This window comes from Stegodyphus dumicola, chromosome 9 (assembly GCF_044657685.1).
Source record: "Stegodyphus dumicola isolate Sdum_Otavi_A_Nest chromosome 9, ASM4465768v1".
NCBI lineage: Eukaryota > Metazoa > Arthropoda > Arachnida > Araneae > Eresidae > Stegodyphus > Stegodyphus dumicola.
In genome coordinates this window covers 43,248,806-43,263,086 of record NC_140776.1, presented here as the reverse complement: position 1 = coordinate 43,263,086, position 14,281 = coordinate 43,248,806, and the positions used below count along the sequence as shown (strand labels likewise).

At 32.3% G+C, this 14,281-nt stretch overlaps 1 protein-coding gene across 3 annotated transcripts in view; it reads left to right on the top strand.

Annotated features, from left to right (window-relative positions):
- The window catches only part of LOC118182780 (uncharacterized), an 84,726-nt gene that overhangs the window by 33,600 nt on the left and 36,845 nt on the right, over window positions 1-14,281 (top strand). Inside the window, exons 1-2 of one of the 3 annotated variants that reach the window (XM_035352165.2) lie at window positions 7,225-7,430; window positions 12,503-12,597. In XM_035352165.2, the coding sequence (XP_035208056.1) occupies window positions 7,429-7,430; window positions 12,503-12,597 (97 nt within the window). In that variant the 5' untranslated portion in view covers window positions 7,225-7,428. Of the gene's footprint in view, window positions 1-7,224; window positions 7,431-10,222; window positions 10,372-12,502; window positions 12,598-14,281 lie in introns of those variants that run through there. The other 2 variants (XM_035352167.2, XM_035352166.2) reach the window with 2 other exon arrangements.

The following is a 14,281-nucleotide window of genomic DNA, read 5'->3' as shown; positions in this document are numbered from 1 at the left end:
TATATAGGAAGTACATAAATTAATTTAAATTTGATAATGAATCTTAAATAACCTAAACCACTGATTATTTTACTCATTCATAATGAAAGAATATACGAATATTAACGTGTACAAAATAGTCAGTGTTTTTTGTGGCATTATATTTGAGATTCACTAACAATTTTAATGTATATCTTTCCTGTTTTTGTTTCAGTTGCCTTTCTTTTAAAGCATATGGAAGTGTAGTATCCCATCAAATATTATCTGAGTATAAATTTGATTTTAAATTTTAAACTAAACTGTGAAGAAGCACATTTAATGCTTTATTCCTATAAAATATGATCAGATTCTGTTTCTTTAATCACCATGGCAAAGCATATGGGTATCGCGATCCATATCTGGTCGAATTAATTGTTGCGAATAATTTTAGATTCTCTAATTGTTGTTCTTATAAACAAAAAATTCGTATGCGTGTGGAGCATAATTTGAGTTTTCCTTGATAAAGTTATATGTAAACGGAACTTCAAAACAGGAAGTATGTAAATACGTATTTTGAAATATTGAATAGCCTTACTATAAGCTGACGACGCGCTGTGGGCACTGACCTTGCATCGGAAGCGATTTTTAGGGTGGGGAAAATCCCTTTCTTTTCCAGTTTCACGTTTATTGTTAATATATAACAGCAGGCAATGTAAGTAGGAAGTCATAATAAGCTTCACTAAAATGTGTTGACACTTGAAAGGTTTCGATCATAGTTAGTAAAAGTTTGATGCACGTCAATGGTGCAGCTTATAATGCCACTGATTGGCAGAGGGAGGAAAGTTTGACAATGTTGCTCTTATTGTAGGGAACTTATTGTAGGATTTCTACCCATGGAATATGAAGTTTGAAGGAAGTTCTGAATTGGTTAATACTCTCCTTGTGATTCTTTATTAGCTTCAATTACTCCAAAAATATGTATAAATATAACAACTTCGATAACTTCGGTTATGAAAATTTTGAATTCTGCAAACATAATGGAGTAATGAATCCGTTGTTCTGTTTTATATAAACAAAGAGAAGATTGTATTTTCACTTATTTCATACAATCAACCCAACATTAACTGTATTTTCTTGTCTTACTTGATTCAATGAGGATTAACGGAGTTCGTGCTTTGCTTTTTAAACTGCCAAATAGCCATTAAAATTTATATCACATCTTTTGGAAGCTGTTGAGTGTTTTCCGTTACATAGTATGTACAAAGGCTTCTTGTTAATTATAGCGTGTGCAGTACTGTAACAAGCTTATTCATCGATTTGGCAGCAGTGGTACTATAAAACTTATTTTACACTTACATATTTTCTGAAATCAAATGATACCCAATTTCTGTTAAATATTTTCCTTTCCAATGTTTTTTCTCAATGATTTTTATTAACGTTCACTTTCCAATAATATCCGATCTGCATCGGAAAAGGCTCTTTAAGGAGTCCGATTTACGGGAACTTTCCTATCAAAGTTAGAATCTTTTAATGCTTTATCGGAAAAATGGGCAAATGACGTTTCTCAGCTTAAAATATCTTTATCAAACATTCCATTAATAGATTATCATACAGGGTATTTTAGGGTAGGTACCGTCGTTTTTTCGCAATGTGGGAAACACATACATTCATGTAGATTCTTCATTATTTAATTTCTTTAAATATAATACAAGGCGATAATATTTGATGGCAAAAATTTAAAAAGTGATATCTCGTTTACAGTGAACTAACAGGCTTTAAGCTAATAAATAAATAAATAATTTAATCCATAAAACATTCAGAAAAATCGGAAAAGTTTCAGATTTTACATTAAGCTCAAAGGGGTGTTTTTTTCATTTACTCACACATACACGTTTCGAAAGCATTTGTTCTAAAAATATTTAAAAACAGAATAGCTTTAGAATTTTCAAGACAGTATCGCGAGCTGGAGATAAAAATATTTTATCCCCTACAGTATTGCCACTACTGGCTTTGTAATCATTGAGCTTTTTAATAAAAAATCGATTAAAGATTTACAGAATATGAAATAGATAATAAAACTAATCTGTAATTCGAAATTCGGGCTTTCGTGTGCTCATATTCGGGTGAAGGACAACGTTATTCAAAATTTATGGCTCTAGGTACAGTTGTTTTTTCACAATGCGAGAAACATACGTACATTTATGCAGATTCTTCATTATTTGATTTCTTTAAATATAACAAAGGAAGATAATTTTTGGTGGTAACAGTTTGAAAAGTGGTTCAATGCTTTTCGTGATTCAACGCAAAATGGTGTTTCGAGTCTAATATCCCTTCTGAGCTAACGCCCCTTTGAGCTAAAAATAAATAAATGAAATAAAAGATCTGAAAGCCTTCAGACTTTATATTGCACCCAAAGGAGCGTTTTTTTAACGTTTTGTGTGTTACCTTTATTTATTAAATATTCGCAATTAAACCATGAAACTCAATTCAACAGCAATGTCACAAACTATTTGAAAAGAGCATTACTTTAGAATTTCAGATGCATAATCTCGCTCGCTGGAGATGAAAATGTTTTTTTCCCCATACAGTGTCGCCATTGCAAGCTTTGAAATTGTTGAGTTTGTTGAGTAAAAATTTGTAAAAGTTTTACAAAATATGAAATAGATAATAAAACAAATTCCGAATTCCAAATTTAATATTTGAAAACTGAGTTGCCCATATTCGAGTGGAGGAATACGTTATTCAAAATTTGATGTCTCTAGGGACCGTTGTTTTATCAGAATGCGAGAAACATATCTACACTCATGCAGATTCTTTATGATTTAATTTTTTTAAATATAATGCAATGCGCTAATATTTGGCTGCAACAATTTAAAAAGTGAAACACCATTTATAGTGAACCAATGCAAAATGCTAAAGTGAAATTAATATCTTTTTCTGGGCTTAAAGCTTTGAAAAAAAAAAAAAACAAACAATGTGCCATTAATGTGATTCCTCTCTCCGTCTAGGGGCCCACCAGCGGCCGAGCGGTAAAGTCGCTGAACACTGGTAGTTCGGTCCGAGGTTCGAATCCCGCGAACGGGCTGGCTGCATGGGTGTTTTCGTGGTTTTCCCCATGTGTAACAAGTATACGAGCCAGTTTCCCTTAGAAAGCCCTCCACGAAGGCATCCCTCACCTTAGGCAGATAGCCCTAGTGTGCTTTGCCGTAATTAAATACACATACACACATACACACCTCTCCCCCTCTAACTGTATACTGTATATCCAGGGCTTAAACGAAAGCCCGGATTGAGTTATTTCTTAGTTTTTGAGTGATACTATTATTCTACTGGAGTTCTAAGTAAGATTATTATTTAGCTATTTACTATTAATTTAATTTTTTATTAAATTTTTGTTTTATTACCTGACATTTTATTTAATTTTAATTTTAATTATTAGTTGCATAAATTATTTCATTGTTTTAATTATTCATTAATTAATTTTTTAATTTTATAATTTTTTAATTTTATTTTTTTTTTTTTTTTTTTTTTTTTTTTTTTTGTTCTTCTCTCCTAACTGCCTTCGATGGGACTCCGGCACATTTAATTTTGAAAAGAAAGCACTGAGTCCAGCTCAATCGCCCATTTGATTAATTTATTTTAGCTGGCAGTTTACAAGTTTAGAATCTATGTGTTTGAAAAGAGTACTCCTGTCTGCGATTTCGTTTCCAGTAATGCCATTGTGAGCAGGCATCTTTTGCAGAATGCAGATCTTATCTAGGATGTCATTTCTTTCAGTTGATGCTAAATATCTTGGACAAGTGCTGACTAACTTTTATTTATTACCTCTATGGTAGCTCTGGAGACACAAGAGAGAACCAAACCATTAGCTCTTTGCGTATTCTCAAGTAGTTCTCAAGTCCGTATTCTAAGGTTCCATGTTCTCAAATCATTTTATTCACGGCTGTTAATGAAGTGACTAGTTGAAATAACTACTAACTACATTAACACATGGTAAATGAAATAGTATAAATGCTAATTCTGTCTTACTATATGTACTGCATCTAATAATTTTTCAAAATTTCTTGTTTCTTTAATCATTTATTATACCTTCTTCTTTTACCTGCATCTGTTTCAAATTTTGTTCTAAGTTACGCTTTCTTACATACATTACATGGGATTCAATAGCTTCGTAATGGATAATTTATTAAACTTGTTCAGATATGTGAAACTTCTACCAAAAAAGAATACTGTTTATTACTTATCAATAATATAGTTTTCTGCCTGTTTGGGATTCAGGATTCAGATTTATAGTCTTTCTATAAAACTCCAAAACGGATTTCTTTGCCTTTATATATATTATTCAAACCTGATTGCTTTTGAGGAAATTTTATACCGTTACTTTCCTTTTAGAAGAATTTTCCACTGAATAGTTTTCATTCATCTAGAATGAAATAAATTTTAACTGCAAGAGCACTAGATGGAGCCACTGCCACTATTGTATTAACATGAGAAGCAATTTACAGGCAGCACTGTAGGAAAATGCTTCGATTCACTTTGCGTTTTACAAAAACGTTTACAACTTTCATTATTCTTTTTATCTTAAAAGGTTTATTATTGCCAATTTAATTATTACAAAATGTCCCCTTCGTTCTATTGTTTTGGCTAAATTGCATACTGAACTGAAAAAGACTAGCTGCCCTTTACCTTACTACTTGAGAATTTTTCTCTTCTTCCTAATTTTGCTCAGCAGCGCTGATTACACTCTCAGACTGCAGGACATATCAGCCGTCAATGATTGTTTAATTAGCTACATCAAGTAAACTTATTTTTTGTATGCTAACTTGTTCAAAAAATAACTCTCAATTTACACTGGGATAGAGCAGCCAGAAACCCATTTTCTGGCCTTATTAGTTCAACCGACATGCTTTACTAAATAACAAAAATTTGGTTAATAGCTAGAATTAAAAAAATCTTATTTTACATTTTTAAACATGAAAAGCTTCCAGCCGAAACACTGGTTGACGTAATTACGGATTAGTCGAAAACCTATCTTTTAGGGCGCTTGTTTTACAACATCAAACACAGTTTAGCATAATGCAAATGCTAGGTAACTTTCTAGACTAGAACAACAACCACTGAGAAGTGAGTAGTCAAGGAATGGATTGTTTCGAAATAAGTGTTTGTATATTTTTAAACAGAAAAAGTTATGCAGTGCCATGACATTTGGTTTGGTAAAAACTCCGTGTCACATTACTGTCTCATTTCGCTTTATTTAATCTGCATTCTAGGTTTTCATCATTTGAATTTCTAGAAAAAATAAAGCGAAAAATATTTTAACAAAACATTTTAGAAAATTTCTTGCGTAAAGTTTTAACTTAAAAAGGCATACGTCCAAAATTTTTGTCTTGATAATGAAGACACTGATATCATTGCTCAGGGACTGAATATTGTTATAATACAATATACTTCTTCAAACCTTGACTTGATGATCATTTTACGAAGATTTACTTCCATCTGAAGCACGTTTGATCCATTGATCGAGAAAATTGTTTCTTACGCTATAAGGTATATCTCCTGCTTTCATAGTGCGCCTTCGTGGTGTAGTGGTTCTGCACGCTGGTTCGGTATTCCAGAGGTCCGTGGTTCGATTTCCGGCGAAGGCGTTGCATGTTTTTATCTTGCCTGCTTCCAAAAAAAAAAAAAAAATGTCTCTACAACGCCTTGGTGAAAATTCTTACAAACCGATAAAATATTATTAAATTTCAGTTCTAATTTTATCTTATTTATTGTTATACAAAATACATTCTGCAAATCTGAAATATAAGCAACTGAAATTAGTCGTATCATTTGCAAGAGCCTTACTTACGAGCGCCCTATTTCTTGTACAATGGAACCTCGAAATACGAGGTTAATTCGTTCCAGCATTACCTCGTATAGCGAATTTCTCGTATCTAGAAACAAACTTCCCCATTAAAAGTAATGGAAATCTAGGTAATCCGTTCTGCATTCCCCAAAATCTCATTACCATCTCATCTTCCGTCGACGTACCTGGTACTTTTCGGAGAAGGTCCAAGTAGAGATTCTTAGCCGTAGCGCAAATGATAGCTTCCTACACCGAATCGCCTTTTAACTGCTTTCTCGTTAATCCACACCAAAAACAGCCTCTCAACAACTTCTAGAAGTTTTGGACGTTGCTTGGAAATAATTATAACTCCTTTGGCCTTATCAAGTTTCTTAATTTCTTCCTTCTTATTCAGAATAGTGCAGATCGTCGATATCGAACGGCCGTAAGTCTTTACCAATTCCATCACTCTTACACCACGCTTACGTTTATCTATGATTTCTTTCTTAATTTCAACTGCCATGGCTTCCTTTTTTTTTTTTTTTTTTTTCTGCAGCACTATCTGAGGCAACAATCTTCTTGGGAGGCATTGTGAAATAATTATTTTCACTTTAAATGTAAAAACAATTAATTCACAAGCTCACAAACACGTAGATACAAAGAAAACTGAGTGACCTAGCGAGGGTATTCACCAAGTCGCGCCGGATCGAGAAATGCGCCACGTATACCAACAGCTTGGCTCCTTGCTCGTTACTTGAGTCAATGCTCGTATTTAGAGACGAATATTTTGCTCATACTTTCCTCGTATCTCGTATTTCTCGTATGTAGAGGTGCTCGTATCTCGAGGTTCCACTGTAGTTATGTTCATAGCCAGATCCTCATAATTCTCCAAAAAGTTCAAAATCTGAAATTCAGCGACTCTTAGTTGACTAAGGTTTGAAGTGATGCATTGTATAGTTAATTATTTTACTTGAATTTTTATACGAATATAAAGCAGATAAATTCAAGCACAAGGGAAGACCAATGGTACTACCATAACAAAAATAATCGAAAAGCGTTATGCTACAAATCCTGAACCATTTCTCAATCTGCTGTTACTTTGATCTTAACCTACATTCTATCGTTAAAATTCGATTCAGAAAAAGAAACAGACGCTCACGACATCATTGGCAGATTGAATCATAAATACCGTAACTAGCAAAGATGGTGGCGATATTCTCTTACCGCTAATGAGTAATAGTTCGTTTGTTTTTCAAAGAAAAAAGACGGTGTTCAGCCGCCCGCATCCCTTTTGATGTGCGGCAATAATAATAATAAAAAAAGTCTGTCTCGTGGAAAAATAGATTTCCGGGTCAGGAGGTTGAAGACTGAGTCCCATTTTAGTTTCGCGCTGTCTCAAGTGGAAAATCTGTCGATTCATGTTCTTTTTAACTGTAGGAGATGGCAACGCTCTCGTGATTTTAAATAGAGTTTCTTAATTTGCGTCAGAAATGTGACGTCATTAAGGATTAAACATGAATGAATGAATGAATTTTCCTTTTTTTTTATATAAATTATTCTATTTTACTTACCTTATGAAAATGACATAACAATTTTGGTCTCACACATGGGGTTCCTCGTATTTCTTCAGAGGTGCAGAGGAGAAAATGTATGTATCCATTGTTGTTTATCTTAATTAATAATTGAAAGTTGAACGACTTGTTTTTTCATTTACTGCCGTAGAGTGTTTTTACATTCAAGCATCAATAAATGCTTTTCTTTTCGATGATAAAAATGCCGTTTTTGAAACTTAAAAGAGCCCAGTGCGACATTAAAACTGTGTATTTAGGAGTCAATGACGAAAGTATTTATTAACTTTCTAAAGCTACTGAAGTTAAAGATTATTTAAAGTAATGGAAATAGCATAGTTCATATCCTTCATTCATAAAGCGTAGAATCATTAAATTTTAATATTAAGACTGAGAATCAAATAACATTATATTAATAGATGTATATAAATAGTAAAAGAACAAATTAAATTTATGCACTTTATTTATACAAATTAAGTTGACAGATACTGAACAAAGTTTTACTGATATAAATAATAATTTCAAATTTCAAGAATTTTATAAATTAAAAGTAAGTCTGTAATGAAGTATCGTATTATATGTGATGAAGCAAGTGGCTTAGAATGTTCGCTAAAATACAGAAATATTTTATTATAATATATTATATAGGAAAATTATTAAAGATCAGGTTCTAAATATGTAACGCCCTTAGAAAATAATATTTATGAAAAAATTTGCAAAATTTAGTTGTTTCTACTTTATCTAGTCATTTAGAATAATTTTCGCCCTGCAGTGTCAGTAACACATATAATAACATTCTTAGAACTTTTACCATTCCACGTGGAAAACAACAGAAAATTCAGTCTTAGTGTAAAATTCATCTTAGCTCTCAGCTGAAAAGACGAAGAGACATAAATAACAATGAATTATTTAGTTCTAAAATCCGTCTTTTTTTCCTCTCATTTATTTTTTTAAATCATTATCATAGAACAGGAAATTTTGCAGTGAAAATAAGTAACCTCTGTATATTGTATACAAGAAAAGTAAACTGTGAAACTGTTATTCAGTAAATCAATTTCATGTTTACTGAGTATCAAACTGTAGCGTTAGTTGCCGTTAAGCTTCGCGAATTCTCAAAGAATAAATTATTGTTTTAAATAATATAAATATATAACGGTTATAATACAGATGTCTATTTAAAAAATTATTCGTATTCAATTCTATCTTTAATTGTAGAAAATATTTTTAGTGCATTGTCCTATATTTCTCCTATCCATTAACTAGGATGATCGGGTTTTACTTCATCAGGAAATGTTTAAGAACGTTTAACAGTGAAAACAGTGAAAATTTCTTTTAATTACTGATTTATAAACATTTTTCTACGAACTGGAACTAAAACTACAGCTGGCAAATAATTGATAAAGCAATAAACAGATTTAATGATTAGAGAAAACAGTATATAAAGGTTAACTAGATTAAATAATTTAAGATAATGCTTATGATATTTGCACATAATTAATTTAAAAATGTGTAGCAATAATAAAGCTGAAAACATCTACAAAACAGAAAATTTAAACAAGCGTTTTAATTTAAAACTCTGAACTTAACAAGTGCACGTCTTATGCTCACAATCTGATCTGCACAGACTGCAAGATTTCATATAGCATAAAATGTGAATTACAATTTAAGAATATTTCAGCGTTAGAGATTTATACGTACAAAGCCTATTAAGAGTTGAGCCGTTAGCCGTTAGCTCAACTTTAATTGTGCGAGTTATTCGGCTACGAAATATAACTGATAACGTAATTCTCAAAGTTGGGCGAAGTAATAGCACAATGGTCAGAGTCACAGCCAAAGCTGTTCGTAATTTTAAAAAAAACTATATTCATATATACACGTTCTCTTAAGAGTTGATGAAAACTGGAAATGATAGCATAATTCGAAAAATAAGAAAAATAATTAATTAGCCTAAAGCCTACAACTGTAGCTATTAGGAGTAGCCCAATAATTATAAAAAATTGTAATTTAATTTTGTAAACATTTTTCTATTGTTTTGTCAAAATAATGCCTTCCATTATTTTATTAAAATAATATCTTTCTTTAATAGTAAGAAGAATTCTTTTGAAATCATAAATACTTAGACTTGATTTCGATGACTGCATAAAACAATAGCAACATAAAATGAAACAACCAACACAAACAAAAGTTATTGTACCATTAGCACACAAACTTTTCTGAAAGGACTGTACTTAAAAGAAAGGAATAAAGATTCTTTAACATTAAAATAGCAAAGACTAGTTTTTTCTTAACTTAAAAACCATTGTATTAGAGGAATATATTGTAATATTATATAATTTTTCTTTACAGTGAATTTTTTATATTAACTTCTGAAAATAAATTCATATACTCAAACTGCTTACTACTCTCTAGCATAAATAAAACTGAACTTTCAGATTTTAAGAAATGAATCTGCATCCAACTTCTGATTGTAAATCTGCTTAATTTTGGCCAGTTTCCCTAATTATATCTTAAATGTACAATATACCGAGTTTTTGAAAAATGACTCACTTTCCATTTCGTACATAAAAACAGACCGATGAATGCTCTTAAACTAAGTACGTGCAACTAAAATATACCAATAAAATAGTGCTTCGAAAGATAGTTACTCATAGATACTTACTGTGAAGAAAACGTTGGAATGCTAATCAGATCATCGAATTCCTTGACTAAATTTCATCTTCTCACCAAGAAACAATGAGTGGTTACCCATTTTCTAACCGATTGACAGCTGCTCCCGATTCACTTTTTCACAATGAAGATTCCTAGCGCGCAGGGAAATAGTACCTCTATGATGAGAAGATTCCTTCGCAACGCGATGAAGCATTGTTCTTCTGCAGCTACGCCAAATGAGTAAGCACTTTCAGGGCCGAGGATTTCCCGTTATGTTTAATATAGGCACACTTTTTAAAAGCCGAATGTTTAGTTTATGTCGGAAATTTCCTTTGGATGTATATCGGACTAAAATAACAAGTTTCTTAACAAGTAAGTTTGAATCTTTGTACTGCTTTTAAGGAACCTTTCTTCAGTGTTTTTTATCTACCAAGCGCAAGAAATAATCTTGAGTCTGTTTCTCTTATATTGTCATTTACGAAGATTAAAAAAATTAGAATTAATGTAAGTAAACTGTTTTCATGTTTTCAGATTAATATGAATTTTCGACAGTAGGAATGATTAAATTATTATGTGACAAAAAATTGTATTATGAAAATAAAGGAAAAGTGCCGATTACAAATAGCTCCCTTTTATTTGCTTTCAGTGTTATTCATAAGAAATTATTTCTTCTGTATTTCTCATGCACCTATTAAAAGATAAATTATATTTATTTCAGCACTATTGTATCGCATGTACTGTATATTACAATAGAAAAATGAGCTTGTAAATCATAACAGTTGGAAGAGTATTTATGCATTAGATTGAAATACTATTTGCCTGCAAGTTTATAAGGTATTTTTCCAGCCTTCTTAGCAGGCCTTCGTGGAGTAGTAGTCAGCACACTCGACGCGTATTCGAGAAGTCCGTGGTTCGAGGCCCGGCGAGGGCATTGCTCATTTTTCAGCCTCCAAAAAATCCTAATGACTCTACAGTGGCGCTCGAACTAAAAAAGATGGTGGATGATGATTCTCCACCCCCAGGATTTGGCGACTAGGTCCCCTAATCCCCAGTCGTCCTTTAAAAGGGGGAGTATATAAGGTATTTCTCCCGCCTTCTTAGCATGTCTTCGTGCTGTAGTGTTCAGCCCACTCGACGCGTATTCGAGAGATCCATTGGTTCGAGTCCCGGCGAGGGCATTGCTCATTTTTCATCTTTCCTGTTTCGAAATAACCTAATGTCTCTACAATTTTACTATAGATCGCAAAAAATTTCAAGTTCCTTGCAATATTTAGATCATTTGACTTCTTTCTGTGCCTAGTGCTTATGTTTTAAATAATTTACATTAGCGTAATTATGCTTTTTCTTAAGTTCTTGCATTTTATATGTAAACTAAATTTCAGTTTATACTAGTGTTTCCAGTTCTAAATTAAAGGAGGGGTTTTATGGGTGGCCCATTGGGCTACTAGTTTTCATAGGATCATATTTTTATGTAAATATCAATTAATGTAAACAATCGGGCTCGATTAGCTGATGCAGCGCATTGGTGGCCACTTAGACTGTGTATTTGTTATGAAAGCCTACTGCAATGCCAGGGGCACGGGTTCGGAGAAGGCATGGATGTTTGTAAATGTATGGTGTCTTTCCGGCATGGAGGCTATCTAAATATATAGTGAGCCGAATGTCCATTCGGAAGGCTGGTGTTACAGGAAGAGGGGTGGAAGACTCTCGGACCCGTCCCCCGGGGTGTTCTCCATCAAAATTGGGGGCGGAACGGAGTGAAATCGTATTACACCTATATGGTGCTCAAGGATCTTGCTCTCCTTGCCATGATGAATTTCTTGGGATTGTTCTGATATTACGGTCAGACAAGTGAGATAAATCACAACACAACACAATAGAGCATTGGCTTATCATATCTAAGTTAGCGTGTTTAACATTATTATTAGAAAAACAAACTAAGACAAATTTTCTTAGTTAATTGCCGAAATCTATACTATTTTAAAACGATACTTGATATGATATACCTGCACAAAAATATTTAAATATGTTAAATAATTTTGTCTTAAATTTACTTGACAATTTGCTTAAAGGTTATTTAATGTTTTAATTCAGTCGATTTCACTAAATTACAGGCTATAATGGTTTTAAAAGCTCAATTATATTCTTGTATACAGTGTTTAAATTTTAACACGAAATTCCTGAATTTAATCTTTCTGATAGTTAAGAAGAGGTCAAAATCTTCAGTCTTCAGGGAGTCACAAGCATTTCCGTTATAAAGTGTATAAGAAATGTAAATGTCTAAAACGAGAATGAGAGGATTTTCAGTATATTAACAAGATGTACAGAGACGGAAAAGATTTATTGTTTGCAAATGTTTCATCAATAATTGTGGTTCATAAAAATTAGTGTTCGATTTTGACTCAATACTACTTTAATTAAAAAAGTATTATAATGAACTCTTATCACATGGTATAAGAATTTTTTTATTTAAATCCTAATATTGGCATCTTTATATTTTTAGGATGGATGACATCAGATCTGGTGTAAAGTGGGTAGTACCTTGGTATTCTTACATTCTTTTTGGAATCTGGTGGGCCATACTTCAGCTATGTCAGTGTAAGTAAATTTTATCAAAATCTGCTTCTCGAAATTCGATTTCATAACACATTCATATAGATTTTATTGAAATATGAAATTAAATTTGAAATTAACGTGACGGTAGCATGTGCATATACTTTTATATGAGATCACATGTACATGTGATAAGTACAAAGACGAATGCTTATATATTATAAAAATAAACTAAAATAACCAATAAATTATGAATAATAAAAGTGTTAAAATTCTTAAAATGTTTTTAATTACGCGATTTTTCAGTTTCGAATTTTGAAGTAGAACATGTTTAATGGTCAGATTTCTGCAATGCGTCCTTCCTACATTAACCGTTTCCATATGATTTTGTTGGATACTCAGTTTCTTTTTAACTGACTGACGGAGAAACTCTCATTTTAAACTTATATTTATTGTAAGAATATAAACTTTATAAAATATTGTTTCACAGTTTGGTTTTAAAGTCATGTTGAACTTCGAGTACTCTAAAACCGATATTCTTTAGGCCAACGTTTCCGATATTATTGAACCATTTTTTAGATATGTAGCCATCTAGTATTGTGGGAAATACTGGTTTTGACACAATACTAGATGGCTACATATCTAAAAAATGGTTCAGTAATATCGGAAACGTTTGCAAATGCTTATATATTTGTCAATGGTCTACCAATAAAAGTGTCAAGTATTAAGGATGATAAGTCTTTTGGGATATTAGACCAAAGGACATTAGATGTTAAAGGTTGTGATTTAAGACAAGACAAGCTTCTACTTGTGTGATAAATGTTTCAGAATCTTCATATGTTAATTTCGTTTCATAAACAACGCGTTTTAAGTAATATTCTTTCAATTTTATACCTGCTTCCCTGGCTATCACAGATGAATATTAATTTATCCAATATGTTATACGGAACGATCTAAATTGCTGCTGCATACGCCTTTTCTGAAGCATCGCTTAAGCAGTTGAAATTGGTAATCGAAATAAACCAACAGGAACCGTGAAATTTTGTTGCCTTTTAAAAAACGGTATATATTTTGCAATTTGCTCCCAGTTCCATTCACTATCTGGAGGAATTATTCCACTGAAACTGATGCTTCCGTAGTCTTTGCATGATTAATTTATATTGAACTTAAATCGGTGAAAATCATTTTAGAGGATCAAAGGTCTTTACGATTGTTGAAAATAATGTTGGTTAAGACTTCAAGAGACGAAGAAAGAACATATTTGAGGAACATAACTAATGTTTTTACTGTATTGTCACTATGCTCAAAGAAGCATTTGATAAACGCAAATCTCAGATAATTGAGTTAGAGAGTTCATTGCTGTTAGAAGCCCATTTTCTTAAAACATATTTTTCGCGTGATAACATCTGATTCAAATCCACACGTCCTGTGATTCAAATGCACTTGGAATTCTAGAGCTTTGGAGATTAAATTAGCCTCAGACATCAAACTATCAACGTAGAAGTCCACGAGGCATGCTTTAGAAGTCAGAGGAAAATTATCTGCTTCTTCTGTTGCTAACTGCAGCAAGCATTTTATTGTAAGGTACGCTGCTGATACGGTCTCGTAAGCATTTCTTGTCAGTCGAAAATATTGGTAGGTTTGAAGGATGAGTTACGCCAAATTATTCTCTGAAAGTCGGAGACTTATAGTAGTATGGTTTGCCAGTACATATTTGTGTATCCAAGGT